The following is a 25,000-nucleotide window of genomic DNA, read 5'->3' as shown; positions in this document are numbered from 1 at the left end:
CTACCTGAGGGAAGGAGCTGGAAGAGCTGGTGACCGGGGTGCAGACGGTCCGAGAGGATTTTGCACGCCCTTGTCTTAGTTCTGGCAGCGTGCAAGTCCTCAATGGTGGGTAGGGGGGTACCGACAATCCTTTCAGCAGTTTTGATTGTCCGTTGCAGTCGGAGTTTGTCCTTTTTTGTAGCAGCACCAAACCAGACTGTGATGGAAGAACACAGGACTGATTCAATGACCGCTGTGTAGAACTGTCTCAGCAGCTCCGGTGGCAGGCCGTGCTTTCTCAGAAGCCGCAGGAAGTACATCCTCTGCTGGGCCTTTTTGAGGACAGAGTTGATGTTGGTCGCCCACTTCAGGTCCTGAGAGATTGTAATTCCCAGGAACTTGAAGGTCTCGACAGTTGACACAAGGCAGCTGGACAACGTGAGGGGCAGCTGTGGCGAAGGATGCCTCCTGAAGTCCACGATCATCTCTACCGTCTTGAGCGTGTTCAGCTCCAGGTTGTGTCGGCCGCACCACAGCTCCAGCCGCTCCGCTTCCTGTCGATATGCAGACTCGTCACCGTCCTTGATGAGGCCGATGACAGTGGTGTCATCTGCAAACTTCAGGAGCTTGACAGTCGGGTTCGCTGAGGTCCAGTCGTTCGTGTAGAGAGAGAAGAGCAGCGGAGAGAGGACACAACCTTGGGGCGCCCCAGTGCTGATGCTGCGTGTGGATGAGGTGGCCTCCCCCAGCCTGACCTGCTGTGTCCTGCCCGTCAGAAAGCTGTAAATCCACTGGCAGATGGCAGGTGAGACGCTGAGCTGGAGAAGCTTGGTTGAAAGGAGTTCAGGGATGATGGTGTTGAACGCTGAGCTGAAGTCCACAAACAGGATCCTCGCGTAGGTCCCTGCACTGTCGAGGTGTTCTAGGATGAAGTGCAGTCCCATGTTGACTGCATCATCCGCAGACCTGTTCGCTTGGTAGGCAAACTGCAGGGGGTCCAGCAGGGGACCTGTGACACTCTTGAGGTGGTCCAGCACGAGACGTTCAAAGGACTTCATGACCACAGATGTCAAAGCGACAGGCCTGTAGTCATTCAGACCAGAGATTGCAGGTTTCTTGGGGACTGGAATGATGGTGGAGCGTTTGAAACAGGATGGAACTTCGCACATTTCCAAAGATCTGTTGAAGATCTGAGTGAAGACTGGAGCGAGCTGGTCCGCGCAGACTTTGAGGCAGGATGGGGACACATGGTCCGGTCCTGAAGTCAGAGGTGTGGTTCTGGTCGCGGGTGCGGCCGGGTGGGTGTGTGGTGTGAAACTGTCCTTTTCAAATCTGCAATAGAAGGTATTCAAGTCGTTGGCTAGTGTGCTATTGTTCTCAGCTTGGGGGGATCGTCGCTTGTAATTAGTCAGCGATTGGAATGCATGCCAGACTGATTTTGAGTCGTTCGCGCTAAACTGTTTTTCCAACTTTGCTGCATAGATCCTCTTTGCAATGTTAATTTCTTGAGTAAGCTGGTTTCTAGCTCGATTATAGAGGGCCCTGTCCCCGCTCTGATATGCATCTTCCTTAGCTTGGCGAAGCTGCTTAAGTTTAGCAGTAAACCACGGCTTGTTGTTGTTGAATGTCCGAAATGATTTTGTTGGTACACAAACCTCTTCACAGAAACTGATATAGGATGTGACAGTGTCCGTATATTCGTCCAGGCTGCCAGCTGAATTTTCAAAGACACTCCAGTCTGTGCAGTCTAAACAGCTTTGAAGTTCCATCTTGGCTTCATTGGTCCACTTTTTGACTGTTTTCACTGTAGGCTTCGCACATTTAAGTTCTTGCTTGTACGTCGGTATTAAGTGAATTAAGCAGTGATCAGACGAGCCCATGGCTGCACGAGGTATAGCACGGTATGCGTTTTTTACCGTAGCGTAGCAGTGGTCTAAAGTATTATTTTCCCTGGTAGTGTGCTGCTTGTATTTAGGGAGTTCGTGGTTGAGTTTAGCTTTGTTAAAGTCCCCGAGAATAATGAGGGGTGAGTCCGGGTGTTTTTTTTTTCAATTTCGTTGACTTGTTCGGCGAGCGTTAGCAATGCGGCGTTCGTGTTAGCTTGAGGTGTAATATAGACTCCAGCCAGTATAAATGATGCAAACTCACGTGGCGAGTAGAATGGTTTACAGTTCAAAAACAGCGACTCCAGATGCGGGCTGCAGTGTGTGCTGAGCACCGTGACGTCCGTACACCATTTTTCGTTGATATGGAGGCATATCCCGCCGCCCTTCGTTTTCCCCGATGATTCCATGTCGCGATTCGCTCGATGAATGTTGAAGCCGGGAAGCATGACGGAAAGCCAGGTCTCCGTGAAGCACATGGCCGCGGAACGTCCGAAGTCTTTACTGGTCTTTAACAGAAGATGAAGCTCGTCCATTTTCTTGGGTAGGGAGCGTACATTCGCGAGGTGGATCGACGGGAACGCCAATCTGTGTCCTCTCTTGCGGAGTTTCACCTGAATGCCGGCTCGTTTTCCTCTGTGGCGCCGCTTCTGCCTCCATACGCCGAAAACCGCGGACGCCGCTCCGGTGAGTAACTCGGGGAAAAAACTGAGCGGATTTTCGAAAGTTGGTGACAGAAAGTCCGGAGTAGCCTCCTTGATGGTTAGCAGGTCTCCCCTTGTGTGAGTCGTGTAAGGTCTCCAAAGACGGACGAACAACACAAAAACAAAGACAATACTAGAGAGCGCGTTACCGAGGCGACCACACTGGTAGGCGCCATCTTGGAATCCAGCCATGCAGCCATTTTCTTCCGCTTATCCGAGGTCAGGTCACAGGGACAGTAGCTTTAGCGGCAACGCCCAGACTTCCCTCTCAACCACTTCATCCAGCTCTTCCTGGGGGATTCCGAGGCGTTCAAAAGGCCAGCCGGGGGACAACGTCTCTCCAGCGTGTTCCGGGTCTCCTCCCAGTGGGACGTGCTCGGAACTCCTCACCAGGGAGGTGTCCGGTAGGCATACTAATCAGATGCCCCAGCCACCTCATCTGGCTCTTCTCAATGTGGAGGAGCAGCGGCTCTACTCTGAGCTCTTGTCACCGATGTTACGTGTGCTTCGCTGTTCTCCTGAGACCACAACCAGGGTCACGACCCGCAGCACGCGAAAATACAAAAGACCAGTGCAACAAATACGACACTGGTTGATCTGATGAGCAAAATTGTTGCTTGAAGGTAAGAGTAGCAAGAGAGGATGTCCACTCCAGAGGTGGGTAGAGTAGCCAAATATTGTATTCAAGTAAGAGGAGTTACTTAACAATAGTGTGACTGAAGTAAAAAAGTAGTCCTCCAAAACATTACTGAAGAGTAAAAAGTACATAGTGAAATAATGATTCAAGTACTGAGTAAAGAGTGAGTAACTTCAGATTTTTTTAACCACCACGAACAAAAATAAATAAAAAAAATAAATAAATAAAATGTGAACGTGCAGATTCTGATATTGCTGTGTGTATGTGTGTGCGTGCACAACCAAAATTACAACAAAACATCTGCAATTTACTGCAAGGTGTTTTCTCAAGTTATAAGTGGGCTGAAATATCCATGTTTGGGCAGACAGTGCCAGACAAATAATACATGAAAGCTGTTGATTTTGTTCGTCTAAATGTAAACACGAGTCACGCACCGTTGCCTTCATGGTAAGGACGACCTTCCCAACATGGCCGCCACATAGGCACAACGATCAGCCGGGCTGGCTTATCTAGTGTTAATACCTACGCCCGGGAAGCCCAATAGCAGACTTAGTGTGAAGTCATGTGACTTTCTTGCGTCGTCTGACTGGTGAACTAGACTTAAACGTCACTAACTCTTAAATTGCATTGAAGCAAACCGCACACAATGCGGAAGTCGAAGTCTCGCGCACGAAATAGTTGCTAAATAAGCAATAATTGATAAATAAAAGTAGCGAGTGACATTTAGATCATTGTAACAGAGTAAAAGTACCGTTACTTCTTAACAGCCGAAGAGGCGGAAGTGATGTTTTCTGGTCGAGTCAACTCCTGCACCGGCGGAACCTCAGGCCGATGTGTGCGCGTATTAGTCCGCCACGGAGTAATATTCAGAAATTACATTTGTTTGTGGATGATGGTTGTGTGGAATGGATCTCGCTGCCAGCGTTCAAGGAGTACGAAACAACCTATGATGATAGCGACGGCGACACCCCCCACGAAAAACTCATCGGGTCTATAAGATTCACGAAAATGCTCTTAAAGGTTAACCCAAAATTAATCCTTCAGGAAAATATTAAGCACAGTATTTTTCTGTGATTTATTATCCATTTCTGAATTTTAAGTTAGTTCATTCTGTGTTGTGACATAATCCCTAACCGAAAGGCGACTGATTTGCATGTATGATAAAAGTAATGAACAGAATCAGTGACAAAGGGCAGCCTTGGCGGAGTCCAACCCTCACCGGAAAAGAGTCCGACTTACTGCCAGGAATACAGACCAAACTCTGACACTGGTCATACAGGGACCGAACAGCCCGTATCAGGGAGTTCGGTACCTCATACCCCCGAAGCACCCCCCACAGGACTCCCAGAGGGACACAGTTCAACGCCTTCTCCAAGTCAGCAAAACACATGTAGACTGGTTGGGCGAATTCCCATGCACCCTCGAGGACCCTGCTGAGGGTTTAGAGCTGGTCCACTGTTCCACAGCCAGGACGAAAAACACACTGCTCCTCCTGAATCCAATATTTGACTTCCCGACAGACCCTCCTCTACAGCACCCCTGAATAGACCTTACCAGGGAGGCTGAGGAGTGTTATCCCCCTGTAGTTGGAACACACACTCCAGTCCCCCTTCTCAAAAAGAGGGACCACCACCCCACTTTTCCAATCCAGAGACACTGTCCCCGATGTGTACCAGATGTTGTAGAAGCGTGTCAACCAGGGCGAATCTCATCCACCCCCCGGGGCTTGCCACCGAGGAGCTTTTTAACCAGCTCAGTGACCTCAACCCCAGAGATAGGAGACCCAAGACTCTGCTTGCTCATGGGAGGCGTGTCGGTGGAATTGAGGACGTCTTCGAAGGATTCTCCCCACCGACTCACACCGTCTCGAGTCGACGTCAACAGCACCCCATCCCCACTATACACATGGTGCACTTCCCCCTCCTGAGACGGCGGTTGGTGGACCAGAATTTCCTCGCAACCGTCCGGAAGTCTCTCTCTTATGGCCTCATTGAACTCCTCCCACGCCCGGGTTTTTGCTTCAGCCGCCACCAAAGCTTGCATTCCGCTTGGCCAGCCGGTACCCATCGGTTGCCTCAGGAGTCCCACAGGCCAAAAAGGTTTGATAGGACTCCTTCATCTGACGGGATTCATTACTGTTGGTATCCACCAACTGGTTCAGGGATTACCGCCACGACAGACACAGACCACCTTACGGCCACAGCTCCGGGGGGGTGTTCCTCCCAATCACGCCCTTACATGTCTCACTGTCATTGCCCATGTGAGAGTTGAAGTCCCCAGCGGGAGCACTCTCCACCGTACCCCTCCAAGGACTCCAAAAAGGGTGGGTACTCTGAGCTGCTGTTTCGGTGCATAGGTACAAACAACAGTCCAATTCCCCCACTCGAAGGTGGAGTGAGGTTGCCCTCTCATCCCCCGGTGTGGACCCCAATGTACAAGCGCCGAGCCGGTGGGGGGGCAATAAGTATACCCACACCTGCTCAGCGCCTCTCACCGTGGGAAACTCCAGTGTGGAAGAGAGTCCAATCCGTCTTGAGAGGACTGGTACCAGTGCCCAAACCTGTGTGTGGAGCCGAGCCCAACTATATCCAGTCGGAACTTCTCGACCTCTAACACCAGCTACTTCCCTGCCAGAGAGGTGACATTCCACGTCCCCAGAGCAGTGATTCCCAACCAGTGTGCCATGGCACATTAGTGTGCCGTGAAGACTTTTCAGGTGTGCTGTGGGAAATTATAAAACTTTACTTAATTGCTCAAAAAATTATTTATTTACAAGAAATAATGTATCTTTGTTCAACTATTTCTGCCAGTGAGGCATCGTGACAGACAGAACAAATAAATGCTCTTCTCTTAGATGGCAGGAAGTACATACAGTAATTAATGTATCCACTTTTTGTGACATTTTTGTTTGTTGGTGTGCCGTGAGATTTTTCAATTGTAAAATGTGCCTTGGCTCCATAAAGTTTGGAAAACACTGCCCTAGAGCCAGCTTTTGTACCCGGGGATCGGATCGCCAAGGTCCCTGCCTTCGGCCACCGCGCAGCTCACACTGCACCCGACCCCCACGGCTCCTCCCATAGGTGGTGAGCCCAGGAGAAGGGGGACCCACGTTACCCTTTCGGGCTGTGCCCGGCCCCGTGGGTGCATGCCCAGCCACCAGACGCTCGCATTCGAGCCCCACCTCCAGGCCTGGTTCCCGAGGGGTTCCTGGTGACCCACGTCCGGGCAAGGGAAACCTATATCCATTTATATTATTAATCATTGGGGTCTTTTAGCCGTGCTTTGTCTGGTCCCTCAGCTTGGACCTGTTTGCCATGTGTGACCCTACCAGGGGCGTGAACTGGCCCGTCAGGAGGTCCAATCCGGCCCGCACGCATTAGTCTGCCCACCAGGCAAGTTTTAGTTCATTTATACATATAGACTCTTATTTTGAAACTCATGATTTTATTTTGACACAAGCACCGTGGAACCAGAAGTGCTGTGAGTGGCACAAAGCTGAGAGAGAGAGAAAGACCGGCGCGGCGGGGCACACCTCCAACCCATATGCAGCAAAAGAGTGACACTTTGTGGGAAGCAATGCCGATATATATATCATATCATGTATCGTTTGTTATGTAATTTCATGTGCAAATATGTGCATGTGCAGTTAAAAATTTGTTTGTGAAGTTCATTTGGACATGGGTTTATTAAAGCCCGGATAAAAATGGTTGGGATATGTCAGACAAACAAATCATGTGAGTGACTCGCTGTGGTGACAATTTCCTGACAGGAAAAAGTTGAAAGTCACTTCTTTGGTGAAATGTAGGCTACAAGCTAATTTGATGCATGCTAATAATTGGAGAGAGGTTGCTAATTGTTTGTGGTGACGAATGCTAACCTCAGATACAGTAGATTCATTGTTTGTGTTTTTGATAGCAAGCTACTGGGTGACTATTAAACAAGCAGCTAATTTCAGTTTCTATTGTGCACTGACTGTGGCTATGTATGTCCTTTATAGAAATCGTTAATAGATTAATTTTGTCTTCATTTTTTTTTTTCAACCTGCGTGTGTACATTTACAAGTGAGGGGGATAACCGCTTTCATTCTGAAAAATTCCCACTTTCGTTTGTAAGTTGTGGTGAGTCAGTTGAGCCTTTCAAGATTTCCAGATGGATGTGAAAATATATGTACATTTAAAATGATTTCTAAACAAGTTAAAAGGTACATATACCGTTTATAGATCTACTGTGATCTGTTTATTGCATGTGTAAATGAAAACACTGATTCACAATGTTGAAATTGCACAAATTTTTGTTGTGAAATTTGAGATTGCGCATATGATTTGAAACAAAATTTGCAATAAGATAATAATCAAATGTATTTTCACAAATGTAATTGTAATAAAGTGCAAAAAAAAAAAAAAAAAAAAAGTAAAAAAATCCAATTGTCATTATTTATTGTATGTAAGGCCACGAATATACTGGTCCGGCCCACTTGAGATTAAAGTGGGGTAAATGTGGACTAATATGAGTTTGACACCCCTGATTCAGAGTCATTGTTTAACTTAAAATTGTCCAAATCCTCTGATTTCAGCCCACCAACAAGAAATATTCACTTAAAATATGCAGTTAATGTTCCTAAGAGCACAGTGGCCTTCCATCATCCTTAAATGGAAGACGTTTGGGACGACCTCAGACCCTTCCTAGAACTGGCCGTCCGGCCAAACTGAGCAATCTGGGGAGAAGAGCCTTGGTGAGAGAGGTAAAGAAGAACCCAAAAATCACTGTGGCTGAGCTCCACAGATGCAGTCGGGAGATGGGAGAAAGTTCTGGAAAGTTAACCATCACTGTAGCATGGAGTTTGCTAAAAACACCTGAAGGACTCCAAGATGGTGACAAATAAGATTCTCTGGTCTGATGAGACCAAGCTAGAACTATTTTGCCTTAATTTTAAGCGGTATGTGTGCAGAAAACCAGGCACAGTTCATAACCTATGCAATACAGTCCCAAAAGTGAAGTATGGTGGTGGCAGCATCATGCTGTGGGGGTCCAGCCAGAGCCTTGACTTAAACCCAATTGAGCATCTCTGGAGAAACCTGAAAATGGCTGTCCACCAACGATCACCATCCAACCTGACAGAACTGGAGAGAATCTGCAAGGAGGAAAGGCAGAGGATCCCCAAATCCAGGTGTGAAAAACCTGTTGCATCATTTCCAAAAAGGACTCATTGCAGTATTAGCTCAAAAGGGTGCTTCTACTAAACACTGAGCAAAGGGTCTGAATACTTCTGGCTGTTTGATATTGAATTTTTTTTTTTTAATAAATCTGCAAAAATTTCAACAATTAATTTTTTTTCTGTCAATATGGGGTGCTGTGTGTAATGCAGCCCAATGGGAGGCACAAGCCAGTGCAAACTGTAGGGCAGTCCCAAGCCCGGATAAATGCAGAGGGTTGCGTCAGGAAGGGCATCCGGCTTAAAACTTTGCCAAACAAATATGCAGAGTCCTCTAGCACTTAGAGCAGTTCGAACGACTAATAGTTCGAACGACTAATATTGCAATAGTCCGGTGCAATGACCATTGTGCAAAGGGCGCTGAGAGTTCAAGGAGTGTATCCGGTTTAAAGTGACGAGTAGTGCGATCATCTGGGACAATGTTGGTTGTGCAAATGTTACAGAATCTCCTCAATCAGTGTGCAAATGGAGCAGATGCTACTCTGGCATGAGTGGCCAGTATATGCAAATGCAAATAGTGCAGCATGGCGAGACAAATACAGTGAGTGCACGAGTAATACGTAATTGGCCCCACAGAAATGTGGCAACGAACTCAAGTCAAAAAAAAAAAAAAAAAAAAAAATGAAGAAGTGATGGGTAAGTACGGCATCCAGGAAAGGAACTTGGAGGGGCAGATGGTGGTAGACGTTGCAAAAAGGATGCAAATGGCTGTAGTGAACACTTTTTTCCAGAAGAGGCACGAACACAGGGTGACCTACAAGAGCGGAGGTCGAAGCATGCAGGTGGATTACATCTTGTGCAGATGATGTAATCTGAAGGAGGTTACCGACTGTAAAGTAGTGGTAGGGGAGAGTGGCTAGACAGCATAGGATGGTGGTGTGTAAGATGACTCTGGTGGTGGGGAGGAAGATTAGGAAGACAAAGGCAGAGAAGAGAATGATGACATTCCTGTGGCGATATGGAAGCATCGAGGAGAGATGGCTTTGGTGTTTTTGACCAGCTTGTTCAATAGAATTCTAGCGCGTGAGAAGATGCCTGAGGAATGGAGGAAAAGTGTGCCATTTTTAAGATGCCTGAGGAATGGAGGAAAAGTGTGCCATTTTTAAGAACAAGGATGATGTGCAGAGCTGTCGGAACTATAGAGGAATAAAGTTGATGAGCCACACAATGAAGTTGTGGGAAACAGTAGTGGAGGCTAGACTCAGGACAGAAGTGAGTATTTGCGAGCAACAGTATGGTTTCATGCCGAGAAAGAGTACCACAGATGCATTATTTGCCTTGAGGATGTTGATGGAAAAGTACAGAGAAGGTCAGAAGGAGCGACATTGTGTCTTTGTAGATCTAGGACAAACAACGACTGCAACGGACAATCAAGACTGCTGAAAGGATTGTCGGTACCCCCCTACCCACCATTGAGGACTTGCACGCTGCCAGAACTAAGACAAGGGCGTGCAAAATCCTCTCGGACCCTCCGCACCCTGGTCACCAGCTCTTCCAGCTCCTTCCCTCAGGTAGGTGCTACCGATCAATGCAAACTAGAACTAGTAGACATTCCAACAGCTTCTTCCCTCTTGCGATCAACTTCTTAAACACCTAACCTAGAATTCCAATACAATAAGCTGGCAATTTTTTGACTGAGTTCGTTGTCACATTTCTGTGGGGCCAATTATGTATTACTCGTGCACTCACTGTAGTTGTCTTGCCATGCTGCACTATTTGCATATACTGGCCACTCATGCCAGAGTAGCATCTGCTCCATTTGCACACTGATTGAGGAGTATCTGTAACATTTGCACAACCAACATTGTCCCAAATGATCGCACTACTCGTCACTTTAAACCGCATACACTCCTTGAAGTCTCAGCGCCCTTTGCACAATGGTCATTGCACCGGACTATTGCAATATTAGTCATTCAAACTGCTCTTAGTGCTAGAGGACTCTGCATCTTTTTGCACAATTGTTTTTTTGTCAATGTCTTTATGTCTCCAAAGTGTTCTGTAAATTGACTGTCTGTTGTACTAGAGCGGCTCCAACTACCGGAGACAAATTCCTTGTGTGTTTTGGACATACTTGGCAAATAAAGATGATTCTGATTCTGATCTAGAGAAAGCCTATGGGAGTACCCAGAGAGGAACTGTGGTACTGCATGCGGAAGTCTGGAGTGGCAGAGAAGTATGTTAGAATAATACAGGACATGTACGAGGGCAGCAGAACAGCGGTGAGGTGTGCTGTAGGTGTGACAGATGAATTTAAGCTGGAGGTGGGACTGCATCAGGGATCAGCCCTGAGCCCCTTCCTGTTTGCAGTGGTGATGGATAGGCTGACAGATGAGGTTAGACTGGAATCCCCGTGGACTATGATGTTTGCAGATGACATTGTGATCTGCAGTGAAAGCAGGGAGCAGGTGGAGGAACAGTTAGAAAGATGGAGGCATGCAATGGAAAGAAGAGGAATGAAGATTAGCCGAAGTAAAACAGAATATATGTGTATGAATGAGAGGGGTGGTGGGCGAAGAGTGAGGCTACAGGGAGAAGAGATAGCAAGGGTGGAGGACTTTAAATACTTGGGGTCAACCGTCCAGAGCAATGGTGAGTGTGGTCAGGAAGTGAAGAAACGGGTCGAACCAGGTTGGAACAGGTGGAGGAAGGTCTCAGGTGTGTTACGTGACAGATGAGTCTCTGCTAGGATGAAGGGCAAATATATAAAACAGTGGTGAGGCCAGCCATGATGTACAGATTAGAGACAGTGGCACTGAAGAGACAACAGGAAGCAGAGCTGGAGGTGGCGGAAATGAAGATGTTGAGATTTGCTCTCGGAGTGACCAGGTTGGATAAAATTAGAAATGAGCTCATGAGGGACAGCCAAGGTTCGATGTTTTGGAGACAAAGATAGAGAGAGCAGACTTGGATGGTTTGGACACGTCTCGAGGAGAAATAGTGAGTATATTGGTAGAAGGATGATGAGGATGGAGCTGCCAGGCACGAGAGATAGAGGAAGACCAAAGAGAAGGTTGATGGATGTCGTGAGGGAAGACATGAGGGCAGTTGATGTTCGAGAGGAGCATGCAGGAGATAGGCTTACATGGAAAAGGATGACGCGCTGTGGCGACCCCTAAAGGGACAAGCCCAAAGGAAAAGAAGAAGAAGATGGCGTCCTGTGTGTAAATTGAGGAAAAAAATTAATTAAATTATTTTAGCAAATGGTAGCAATATAACAAAGAGTGAAAATTTTAAAGGGGTCTGAATACGTTTTATACCCACTGGAAATACAATGCCGTGAAAAAGTATAGGCTCCTTTTTCTAATTCTTACATTTTTGCATAGTTTTTGCACAGTTAAAAAATGTAAATATCAGACAAATATATCCCAAGTAAACTTTTTTTTAAATGGTTATTTCATTTATTCAGGGAAAAAACTACTATTATATATACAACCCCAATTCCAATGAAGTTGTGACGTGTTAAAAACAGAATACAATGATTTGCAAATCATGTTCAACCTATATTTAATTCAATACACGACAAAGACAAGACATTTAATGTTCAAACTGATAAACTTTATTGTTTTTAGCAAATAATCATTAACTTGGAGTTTTATGGCTGCAACACGTTCCAAAAAAGCTGGGACAGGTGGCAAAAAAGACTGAAAAAGTTGAGGAATGCTCATCAAACACCTGTTTGGAACATCCCACAGGTGAACAGGCTCATTGGGAACAGGTGGGTGCCATGATTGGGTCGAAAAGGAGCTTCCCTGAATTGCTCAGTCATTCACAAGCAAAGATGGGGCGAGGTTCACCTCCTTGTGAACAAGTGTGTGAGAAAATTGTCGAACAGTTTAAGGACAATGTTCCTCAACGTACAATTGCAAGAGATTTGGGGATTTCATCATCTACGGTCCATATCATCATTAAAAGGTTCAGAGAATCTGGAGAAATCACTGCAGGTAAGCGGCAAGGCCGAAAACCAACTTTGAATGCCCTTGACCTTCGATCCCTCAGGCGGCACTGCATCAAAAAATGACATCAATGTGTAAAGGATATCACCACATGGGCTCAGGAACACTTCATAAAACCAATGTCAGTAAATACAGTTCGGTGCTATATCCGTAAGTGCAACTTGAAACTCTACTATGCAAAGCAAAAGCCAGTTATCAACAACACCCAGAAACGCCGCCGGCTTCTCTGGGCCATAGCTGATCTGAGATCAACTGATTAAAAGTGGAAAAGTGTTCTGTGGTCCGACGAGTCCACATTTCAAATTGTTTTTGGAAATTGTGTACGTCATGTCCTCCGGGTCAAAGAGGAAAAGAGCCATCCGGACTGTTATGGACGCAAAGTTCAAAAGCCAGCATCTGTGATGCTATGGGGCTGTGTTAGTGCCAATGGCATGGGTAACTTACACGTCTGTGAAGGCACCATTAATGCTGAAAGGTACATACAGGTTTTGGAGAAACATATGCTGCCCTCCAAGCAACGTCTTTTCATGGACGCCTCTGCTTATTTCAGCAAGAAAATGCCAAACCACATTATGCACGTGTTACAACAGCGTGGCTTCGTAGTAAAAGAGCGCCGGCACTAGACTGGCCTGTCTGTAGTCCAGACCTGTCTCCCATTGAAAATGTGTGGCGCATTATGATGCGAAAAATACGACAACGGAGACCCCGGACTGTTGAACAGCTGAAGCTGTACATCAAGCAAGAATGGGTAAGAATTCCACCTACAAAGCTTCAACAATTAGTGTCCTCAGTTCCCAAATGTTTATTGAATGTTTTCAAAAGAAAAGGGGTTGCAACACAGTGGTAAGCATGACCCTGTCCCAGCTTTTTTGGAACGTGTTGCAGCCATAAAGGTCTAAGTTAATGATTATTTGCTAAAAACAATAAAGTTGATCAGTTTCAACATTAAATATCTTGTCTTTGTAGTGTATTCAAATATAGGTCTAACATGATTTGCAAATCTTTGTATTCTGTTTTTATTTGTGTTTAACACTTCCCAACTTCATTGGAATTGGACTCATCCTTGCAGAATTGTTTGAATTCAGCAAAAATGGTTGTGAGGCGGCACGGTGGCCGACTGGTTAGAGCGTCAGCCTCACAGTTCTGAGGACCCGGGTTCAATCCCCGGCCCCGCCTGTGTGGAGTTTGCATGTTCTCCCCGTGCCTGCGTGGGTTTTCTCAGGGCACTCCGGTTTCCTCCCACATCCCAAAAACATGCATTAATTGGAGACTCTAAATTGCCCGTAGGTGTGAATGTGAGTGCAAATGGTTGTTTGTTTGTACGTGCCCTGCGATTGGCTGGCAACCAGTTCAGGCTGTACCCCGCCTCCTGCCCAATGACAGCTGGGATAGGCTCCAGCACGCCCGCGACCCTAGTGAAGAGAAGCGGCGAAGAAGAAGCGGAGAATGTGGCCTCCTGGATGAGGCATTGCTGCACTCTCTGGATAATCTTTGTCGGCCAGCCACTCCTGGGAAGGTTCACCACTGTTCCATGTTTTCTCCATGTGAGGATAATGGCTCTCCCTATGGTTCGCTGGAATCTTTAAGCTTCAGAAATGGCTTTTGTGACCCTTTCCAGAGTCAATTTATTTCTGTTCTGGAATTTCTTTGGATCGTGTCATTTTGTTGCAGCTTTTTTAGATCTTTTGTCTGACTTGATTTTTTCAGGACAGATTCTGTTTAAGTGATTTCTTATTTGAACAAGTGTGGCGGTAATCAGGCTTGTGTGATCAGTGAAAACTAACCAATTAATTCATGATTTAACGAGAGTCATGCCGGTTTCACACAGGGACAGCTAACTGAATAGTTTTTTCCCCCCTTAATTAATAAAATCATTTTAAAATAGCATTTTGAGTTCACTTGGGTTATATTTGTCTAATATTTACATTTGTTTGCTGATCTTAAAACATTAAAGTTCGGAAACTATGCCAATTTATAGGAATTTGAGAAGGGGACCAAAACCTTTTAACGTCACTGTAGCTCTCAGTTTTAAAAAGAATCAACATCACTCCCTCGTGTGATATTGCGTCATTGTTGTTTTTGGATTTCGTTAATCGTTAAGCAATCCCAAATAATAATAATAATCAGGGAAAAAATATTTTACAATAAACTTGAATGTAAATTTTTTTTTTATCCAATTAATTGTTGGAATAATTGATTCTAAGAATACTCAATAGTGACAACCCTAGTTGCAACATCACTTGTGGGGCTGGCTTTACTCTTCTCACTTCGAGGCCCCTCCTTTTCATATTTTTGTGCCATGCCAACAATTGTGATGTTGTTGATATAAGGTACATAATAACGTGCACTCTGATTTGTTTTGGCTCACTTCAGCATTGACAGACAAGTGAACCAACAGTGGCACTGCCTGCCACAATTATTTCCTTGACTTCGGATATCCAAACATTTTCATTCATCAATTTGTTGGTAAAGGAAGAGACAGTTATGTGATAACATGATAGGCTTGTACGTTTACGGTTTCACAGTTATAACCTCCTCTGAGGGCAACCAAAACATGTCCGCAATTAAAACAAGTTTGACGCTTCTAATGTAAAGAATATGTCGTAGATTGAGGCACACAAAGCTAGACTGTATTGAAAAACAATGTACCGAGTGAAGGCACAACCAATGCGTAAATCCAGTTCCTGCCGTGCATCCACTGCAAGGGCTTCATTGTGGTTGGGCTCTCCAAGGTGATTCATAGCCTTCCAGATATCAGTGTCAGTAATGGAGCTGAATTTGGCACGGTAAACTGTCTGCTCCCGAACGACCCCCTTCATCACTGGTTGTACAGCCTCTAAAACCTTGGAAAAAAGATTTTCAAAGGTAAATTATTCAAGTCAGTAAACACTAACAGAAAACCTTTTTTTTTTTTTTTTTTTTTTTTTTAGTGTGAGGGGTTCACATCTTGAGTTAAATGTTGGTCTTCACAACCACTACCAAACATTTCAAAAGCAACTGAATATGTATAAACTCAATGGTCAGCTTTGTTCTCGTGAGAAGCTCGGCATTTTAGACTTTTCAGTGCCATTTCCAAATAAAAATCGATAAAAACAGAATTCTATTTATAAAACGCTGGCGTCATTGTTCCAGTCTAAACACTCAAACATCTATTCTTAAGCAAAGGATGCACGGATCCGCAAGTACGTCACATCCATTTATGAATAGCAGAAAACGGCTGTTTTCTGAGTGCCATTCAACAATGTAAAGTTCGGAATGTTTCTCTAGCAAAGTGTACATTTTTTAAGCCCAGCTGTGACACAAAATTCCCCTAACTGAAATTCGCAACGCAAATCTACACTGAGCAGAATATTAAAATACGCTTTTGGGTAGGGGTGAGGTCCGTCGAGTTGCAAATGATGTCGTGGAATGAAGTTTTCCTGACCTCAAAACAGATGTTCTCCCCTTCTTTATCACAGTCCAACCATAAAACCAAGTAGTCACAACCTCTGGCTTCAACCTGACAAAAAAAGAATATCGGAACGCGTCAAAGATACAAAGTACAATACATGACCTCTAGTTTAAGAGAGCCATCAGACACATTCATATTTTACTTACTTGGAGGAATTTCACCATGTTGAGTTTGGGGTTGACCTCCTTTTTTTCTGTTGGCGCTTTGCTGAAAAGTTCTGCAGGGTCCACCTTATCCCAGTTGTTGTACTTAGCTTGAAAAATAAGGAATGTTTTCCAATAGATTTCAATCATTATTCCAAGAACATCGTCATTCTTATCAACCATATGCTATAATCGAGAATATGAAACATGAAACCCTCCCAGACTCCGGGGTGGGCCAATATGAGCATGGGTTTGTGTTACCATGACAACAACTCAGCTTAAGTCTGAAGAGCTGAAATATCCATGTTTGGGCAGACAGTGGCAGACAAATACTACAATCCATGAAAGGTGTGGTTTTTGTTCGCCTAAATGTAAACACGGGTAGCGCACCGTTTCCTTTATGGTAACGACGACCTTCCCAACCTGGCCGCCACGGAGGCACGACAATCAACCGGGCTGGCTTATCTAGTGTTAATACCTACACCCGGCAAGCCCAATGGAAGACGTCGTGTGAGGTCATGTGACTTTCTTGTGTCGTTTGATTGGTGAACTAGACTTAAACGTCGCCAGCGCTTAAATTGGATTGACGCAAACAGCGGCCAATGCGGAAGTCGAAGTCTCGCGCATGAAATAGTTGGTAAATGAGCAATAATTGATCACTAAAAGTAGCCAGCACCATTTAGATCATTGTAACGGAGTAAAAGTACCGTTACTTCTTAACAGCAGAAGCGACGGAAGTGTTTTTTCTGATCTCGTCAACTCCTGTGACTTATCCAAACAAAGCAGGTCCCGAACGCACAGGCGGAACCTCAGCCCGATGCGCGCACATATTAGTCCGCTGCGGAGTAATCAGAAATTACATCTGTGTGGATGTGCCAGTGTTCAAGGAGAAAGAAACAGTATTTGACATCAGCGACGAGGTCTACTGGAAGCAATGCAGCGTAATCAACAGCAAGAATATCCCAATTCAGCTCGTGTAATACCCATCAAGAAAACCAGTCAGTATCTGTCCAACCATTGTCTTATAAACTTTGCCCACCATCCTAGCAGACTTTTCTGTCACATAACACACCTGACACCTTCCGTTCCAACCTGCTTGGACCCGTTTCTTCACTTCCTGACCACACTCACCATTGCTCTGGACGGTTGACCCCAAGTATTTAAAGTCCTTCACCCTCGCTACCTCTTCTCCCTGTAGCCTCACTCTTCTCCCTCACCCCTCTCATTCATGCACATATATATTCTGTCTTACTTCGGCTAATCTTCATTCCTCTCCTTTTCAGTGCATGCCTCCATCTTTCTAACTGTTCCTCCACCTGCTCCCCTGCTTTCACTGCAGATCACAATGTCATCTGCAAACATCATGGTCCATGGGGATTCCAGTCTAACCTCATCTGTCAGCCTATCCATCACCACTGAAAACAAGAAGGGGATCAGGCCTGATTTCTGATGCAGTCCCACCTCCACCTTAAATTCCTCTGTCACGCCTACAGTACACCTCACCGCTGTCATCATCACCCATCATCTGTATTATTCTAACATACTTCTCTGCCACTCCAGACTTCTGCATGCAGTACCACAGTTCCTCTCTGGGTACTCTGTCATCCGCTTTCTCTAGATCTACAAAGACATAATGGAGCTCCTTCTGACTTTCTCTGTACTTCTCCATCAACACCGTCAAGTCAAATAACGAATCTGTGGAACTCTTTCTAGGCATGAAACCATACGGTTGTTCGCAAATACATCTGTCCAAAGTCTAGCGTCCACAACTCTTTCCCATGAATTCATTGTGTGGCTCATCAACTTTATTCCTCTGTAATTCCCACAGCTCTGCACATCCCCCTTGTTCTTAAAAATGGGCACCAGCACACTTTTCCTCCATCCTTCCATCCATCCATCCATTTTCTCACCTGCTAGAATTCTGTTGAACAAGCTGGTCAAAAACTCCACAGCCACCTCTCGTAGATGCTTTTAAACTTCCACAGGTAAGTCATCAGGACCAACTGCCTTTTTAATCCTCTTTAGTGCCTTTCTAACTTCCCCCTGACTAATCAGTGCCACTTCCTGGTCCACCACACTTGCCTTTTCTACTCTCCCTTCTCTCATTCATCAATATTCTTTCCATCTATCTAGCATACTATTGGCAACAATCAACACATTTCCTTCTCTATCCTTGGAGACCCTCAACAGCTGCACATCCTTCCCAACTCTATCCCTCTCGCTGGCCAACCTGTGTAAAACATTTTCTCCTTTTTTAGTGTCCAACCTGCCATACATGTCACCATATGCCTCGTTTGGCCTTTGCCCCCTCTACCTTCACCCTACGTCGCATCTCCATGTATTCCTTTCACCTCTACTCGGTTCTCTGTGTCCCACTACTTAGCTTACCACTTTCCTTGTATGATTTCCTGTACTTTGAGGTTCCACCACCAAGTCTCCTTCTCCCCTTTCCTACCAGAAGATACGCCAAGTACTCTCCTGCCTGCCTCTCTGATCACCTTGGCTGCAGTGGTCTAGTCTTCTGGAAGCTCCTCCCGTCCACCGAGAGCCTGTCTCACCTCTTCCCGAAAAGATGCACAACACTCGTCCTGTCTCAGCTTCCACCACATGGTTCTCTGCTCTGCCTTCCTAAGCTCCCCACCACCAGAATCATCTTACACACCACCATCCTATGCTGTCCAGCCACGCTCTCCCCTACCACTACCTTACAGTCAGTAACCTCCTTCAGGTGACATCGTCTGCACAAGATGTAATCCACCTGCGTGCTTCTACCGCTGCTCTAGTAGGTCACCATATGTTCCTACCTCTTCTCGAAGAAAGTGTTCACGCCAACCATTTCCATCCTTTTCGCAAAGTCTACCACGATTTGTCCCTCCCAAGTTCCTTTCCTGGAGGCCGTACTTACCCATCACTTCTTCATCACCCCTATTTCTGTCACCAACATGTCCATTACAATCAGCACCAATCACAACTCTCGCTCTCTGTCTGCGATGCTCAGAACTACTTTGTCGAGCTCCTTCCAGACTTTCTCTTTCACCTCTAGGTCACATCCTACCTGTGGGGCATAGCCACAAATCACATTATACATAACACCCTCAATTTCAAGTTTCAGCCTCATCACTCGATCTGATACTCTGTTCACCTCTAAGGGATTCTTAGCTCACGCTTCCTTTAAAAAAAATAAAATAATAATAATACATTTTAAAAATAAATAAATAAATAAACCCTACTCCATTTCTCTTCACATCTACACCATGGTAAAATAATTTGAACCCTGTCCCTACACTAACCTTACTGCCTTTCCACCTGCTCTCCTGGACACACAATATATCAACCTTTCTCCGAATCATCATGTCAATCAACTCCCGAGCTTTTCCTGTCATAGTCCCAACATTCAAATTACTCACATTCAGTTCTAGTCTATGCGCTTTCCTCTTCTCTTTTTGCCTAAGAACCCGCTTTCCCCCTCTCCGTCATCGACCCACAGTAGCTGAATTTCCACCGGCAACCTGTAGGTTAATGGCGCCGGTGGCAGAAGTTGTTAACCTGGGCCACGACCGATCGGGTATGGAATTCTTTGGATGAATGCTCATATTTGTTTGAGAAAGTTTTAAGATGGATGGCCTTCCTGACGGAACCCTCTGTATTTATCCGGGCTTGGGATCGGCCTACAGTTTGTACAGGCTTGTGCCCCCCATACAGCTGCATTAAGAAATATAAAGGTTCCAATACTGAAAAATATAAACACACGTTAGAGGAGCTAATAGGCTTCAACAGTATTGTCATCTCTTGTGGCCTGGGTGAAAATGTCTTTAAAAACAAACAAATAAATAAATAAAGCTCCAGTTTTAAACTAACCATTAAAAAAGTTTTTTTCACCAAAACACAGACAACAATTTGAACAACAAGTACTCTGGTTAGCATGGTACAATATGAATAATACCCACCAATAAAATCCAGACTCATCACATGTCCACAAACAGACGTCATCTTAAAACGTGCTGTTTGGCCCTGGAAGATGCCAGTGAATTCATGCACGAAGCATGATGCATTGAGTCCCTTTCGGCTTGTGCAATTTTCTAAACACAGAAAAGGGGGGAAAAACAGGTTACTGGTCTACTGATCAAAGATGCATGATTTTATAATTATTTACCTGCACCAAGATGGCGCCTACCAGTGTGGCCGCCTCGGTAACGCGCTCTCTAGTATTGTCTTTGTTTTTGTGTTTTTCGTCCGTCTTTGGAGACCTTACACGACTCACTTACACAAGGGGAGACCTGCTAACCATCAAGGAGGCTACTCCGGACTTTCTGTCACCAACTTTCGAAAATCCGCTCAGTTTTTTCCCCGAGTTACTCACCGGAGCGGCGTCCGCGGTTTTTGGCGCATGGATGCGGAAGCGGCGCCACAGAGGAAAACGAGCCGGCATTCAGGTGAAACTCCGCAAGAGAGGACACAGATTGGCGTTCCCGTCGATCCACCTCGCGAATGTACGCTCCCTACCCAACAAAATGGACGAGCTTCATCTTCTGTTAAAGACCAGTAAAGACTTCGGACGTTCCGCGGCCATGTGCTTCACGGAGACCTGGCTTTGCGACGCTGTACCCGATGGCGCCGTCACGCTTCCCGGCTTCAACATTCATCGAGCGGACCGCGACATGGAATCATCGGGAAAAACGAAGGGCGGCGGGATATGCCTCCATATAAACGAAAAATGGTGTACGGACGTCACGGTGCTCAGCACACACTGCAGCCCGCATTTGGAGTCGCTGTTTCTGAACTGTAAACCATTTTACTCGCCACGTGAGTTTGCATCGTTTATACTGGCTGGAGTCTATATCACACCGCAAGCTAACACGAGCGCCGCATTGCTAACGCTCGCCGAACAAGTCAACGAAATTGAAAAAAAACACCCTGACTCACCCCTCATTATTCTCGGGGACTTTAACAAAGCTAAACTCAACCACAAACTCCCTAAATACAAGCAGCACATCGACTGTCCTACCAGGGAAAATAATACTTTAGACCACTGCTACACTACGGTAAAAAATGCATACCGTGCTATACCTCGTGCAGCCCTGGGCTCGTCTGATCACTGCTTAATTCACTTAATACCGACGTACAAGCAAGAACTTAAATGTGCGAAGCCTACAGTGAAAACAGTCAAAAAGTGGACCAATGAAGCAAAGATGGAACTTCAAAGCTGTTTAGACTGCACAGACTGGAGTGTCTTTGAAAATTCAGCTGGCAGCCTGGACGAATATACGGACACTGTCACATCCTATATCAGTTTCTGTGAAGAGGTTTGTGTACCAACAAAATCATTTCGGACATTCAACAACAACAAGCCGTGGTTCACTGCTAAACTTAAGCAGCTTCGCCAAGCTAAGGAAGATGCATATCAGACCGGGGACAGGGCCCTGTATAATCGAGCTAGAAACCAGCTTACTAAAGAAATTAACATTGCAAAGAGGATCTATGCAGCAAAGTTGGAAAAACAGTTTAGCGCGAACGACTCGAAATCAGTCTGGCGTGCATTCCAATCGCTGACTAATTACAAGCGACGATCCCCCCAAGCTGAGAACAATAGCACACTAGCCGACGACTTGAATACCTTCTATTGCAGATTTGAAAAGGACAGTTTCATTCCACACACCCACCCGGCCGCACCCGCGACCACAACCACACCTCTGACTTCTGCGTTAACCATCCATGAACAGGATGTGAGACGCATCTTCAAACAACAGAAGATTAACAAAGCAACAGGACCGGACCATGTGTCCCCATCCTGCCTCAAAGTCTGCGCGGACCAGCTCGCTCCAGTCTTCACTCAGATCTTTAACAGATCTTTGGAAATGTGCGAAGTTCCATCCTGCTTCAAACGCTCCACCATCATTCCAGTCCCCAAGAAACCTGCAATCTCTAGTCTGAATGACTACAGGCCTGTCGCTTTGACATCTGTGGTCATTAAGTCCTTTGAACGTCTCGTGCTGGACCACCTCAAGAGTGTCACAGGTCCCCTGCTGGACCCCCTGCAGTTTGCCTACCAAGCGAACAGGTCTGCGGATGATGCAGTCAACATGGGACTGCACTTCATCCTAGAACACCTCGACAGTGCAGGGACCTACGCAAGGATCCTGTTCGTGGACATCACCTCAGCGTTCAACACCATCATCCCTGAACTCCTTTCAACCAAGCTTCTCCAGCTCAGCGTCTCACCTGCCATCTGCCAGTGGATTTACAGCTTTCTGACGGGCAGGACACAGCAGGTCAGGCTGGGGGAGGCCACCTCATCCACACGCAGCATCAGCACTGGGGCGCCCCAAGGTTGTGTCCTCTCTCCGCTGCTCTTCTCTCTCTACACGAACGACTGCACCTCAGCGAACCCGACTGTCAAGCTCCTGAAGTTTACAGATGACACCACTGTCATCGGCCTCATCAAGGACGGTGACGAGTCTGCATATCGACAGGAAGCGGAGCGGCTGGAGCTGTGGTGCGGCCGACACAACCTGGAGCTGAACACGCTCAAGACGGTAGAGATGATTGTGGACTTCAGGAGGCATCCTTTGCCACAGCTGCCCCTCACGTTGTCCAGCTGCCTTGTGTCAACCGTCGAGACCTTCAAGTTCCTGGGAATTACAATCTCTCAGGACCTGAAGTGGGCGAACAACATCAACTCCGTCCTCAAAAAGGCCCAGCAGAGGATGTACTTCCTGCGGCTTCTGAGAAAGCACGGCCTGCCACCGGAGCTGCTGAGACAGTTCTACACAGCGGTCATCGAATCGGTCCTGTGTTCTTCCATCACAGTCTGGTTTGGTGCTGCTACAAAAAAGGACAAAATGCGACTGCAACGGACAATCAAAACTGCTGAAAGGATTGTCGGTAGCCCCCTACCCACCATTGAGGACTTGCACGCTGCCAGAACTAAGACAAGGGCGTGCAAAATCCTCTCGGACCGTCTGCACCCCGGTCACCAGCTCTTCCAGCTCCTTCCCTCAGGTAGGCGCTACCGATCAACGCAAACTAGAACTAGTAGACATTCCAACAGCTTCTTCCCTCTTGCGATCAACTTCTTAAACACCTAACCTATAATTCCATTACAACAAGCTGGCAATTTTTTGACTTGAGTTCGTTGTCACATTTCTGTGGGGCCAATTATGTATTACTTGTGCACTCACTGTAGTTGTCTCGCCATGCTGCACTATTTGCATATACTGGCCACTCATGCCAGAGTAGCATCTGCTCCATTTGCACACTGATTGAGGAGTATCTGTAACATTTGCACAACCGACATTGTCCCAGATGATCGCACTACTCGTCACTTTAAACCGCATACACTCCTTGAAGTCTCAGCGCCCTTTGCACAATGGTCATTGCACCGGACTATTGCAATATTAGTCGTTCGAACTGCTCTAAGTGCTAGAGGACTCTGCATCTTTTTGCACAATTGTTTTTTGTCAATTTCTTTATGTCCCCAAAGTGTTCTGTAAATTGACTGTCTGTTGTACTAGAGCGGCTCCAACTACCGGAGACAAATTCCTTGTGTGTTTTGGACATACTTGGCAAATAAAGATGATTCTGATTCTGATATTTACTTGGTTGTATCTGAAAGCCAGTTTTCATAAAGAACATGAAATGCATCAAGCATAGCTAACTAACTGTTGAATGAGAAAATCATGGAGGTGTTTGATATAGCGACAAATATAAAAACGCCAAAATGCCAATTACCAAGCACTGTAAGGAATGACAAAACAAGAAAATTTTAGTTTGCCACTTCTGAATTGTATTGTGGGATGTGGTGGCCATTTTCGGCAAAAACAAAGATACCTGAAGCACTGATACCTGAAGCACATATGCGGTGTGAGAAAAAGCACAAAGTTTTGAAACTTCTGCGGCCATGCTAAGGCTGTTTGGTAACCAAAAATATTATGGCACCTGAGGTAATTTTACTTTTTAAAAAAATTTTTCATTAACCGAATCAATTGTAACCCAAGGTTCCACTGTACAAAGTCAAACCCTTAAAAAACAATGTATTGCCATATTCCAAAGAAAAAAAACTTGCATAAAACACACACACACACACTACATCATTACTACGCACAAGTGACTACATCATCCGTCATTATGATGAACCAAGGTTGTTTTAAAATTATGGAATAGATAAATCCCTTTCCATGGATGTGAGGGGGTAGTGAAAAGTGCTCTCTCATTTGCTACATTGTTACATCTTCTGTGAATAAAATTATAACCTCAAGGTTGAATTTTAATTGACAAAGGACATGAATGTGAAAGAGTGACCAATGTGTGTCCCCTCACCAACATTTCAGATTGACTGATGACGAATTACGAATACCTTTTAAAATTCATATGACGGGCACACATGTGCAGACACACGCACATGCACACAAATAAAAAGAATGGTTGTCAAAACTCCAGCCAGGGAGCGCATTGAAGATCAAAGACCAACAACACAGTCCGCAACATCTCCAAGGCTTAATCTAGAAATCTAGATTACAGTGTCCTGTCCTACCCTTGGAAATTAGTAATGGAAAAGATTCAGGTATGTGACTTTTACATTTATGTTGTTGATGAATCTATCCATCATCTATACCGCTCATCTTGATCAGAGTTGCAGGGAACTGACATACTTAAGCTTACTCTAAATTAAATGTTACAAAGAAAAGAACAAAATCCAGTCCTATTTTTTTTTTCCTGTGTCCAGATGCTGCGTGCATTTTTGCTGTGCCTTCTGGCTGTCCATCAGTGCCTGGCTCTGCCAATGCAGAGCCAATGTATCGACGAATCGATCTGCACGTACAGCTTGCAGGACTACTACAGCCAATTCGTCAATATGCCCAGCAACATCAATGAACGCAGTATTGCCCCCTGGAATTATATGTGAGTACTGTCTCCGGATTGGAAATAACCGTGCCACAATATAACATGGAGTACGGCTACACAATCTAATGAGATCTGATCTGAAATTTGTATCTAATATTCGGCCAAAAATGATGCTGTTTTTTTTTTTTTTAATAGTG

At 45.5% G+C, this 25,000-nt stretch overlaps 1 protein-coding gene across 2 annotated transcripts in view; it reads right to left on the bottom strand.

Annotated features, from left to right (window-relative positions):
• Positions 1–25,000, bottom strand: part of top3b (DNA topoisomerase III beta) — a 95,132-nt gene that overhangs the window by 59,232 nt on the left and 10,900 nt on the right. For both annotated transcript variants that reach the window (XM_061673139.1, XM_061673140.1), the window contains 4 exons: positions 19,910–20,041; positions 15,966–16,072; positions 15,793–15,867; positions 15,018–15,211 (listed from right to left, as the gene is read on the bottom strand). In XM_061673139.1, coding sequence (XP_061529123.1) covers positions 15,018–15,211; positions 15,793–15,867; positions 15,966–16,072; positions 19,910–20,041 — 508 coding nt within the window. The remainder of the gene's footprint in view (positions 1–15,017; positions 15,212–15,792; positions 15,868–15,965; positions 16,073–19,909; positions 20,042–25,000) is intronic.

This window comes from Phycodurus eques, chromosome 3, assembly GCF_024500275.1.
Source record: "Phycodurus eques isolate BA_2022a chromosome 3, UOR_Pequ_1.1, whole genome shotgun sequence".
NCBI classification, from domain to species: Eukaryota; Metazoa; Chordata; class Actinopteri; order Syngnathiformes; family Syngnathidae; genus Phycodurus; species Phycodurus eques.
The sequence above is the reverse complement of the archived record's forward strand: the minus strand, read 5'-3'. Positions and strand labels throughout refer to the sequence as shown.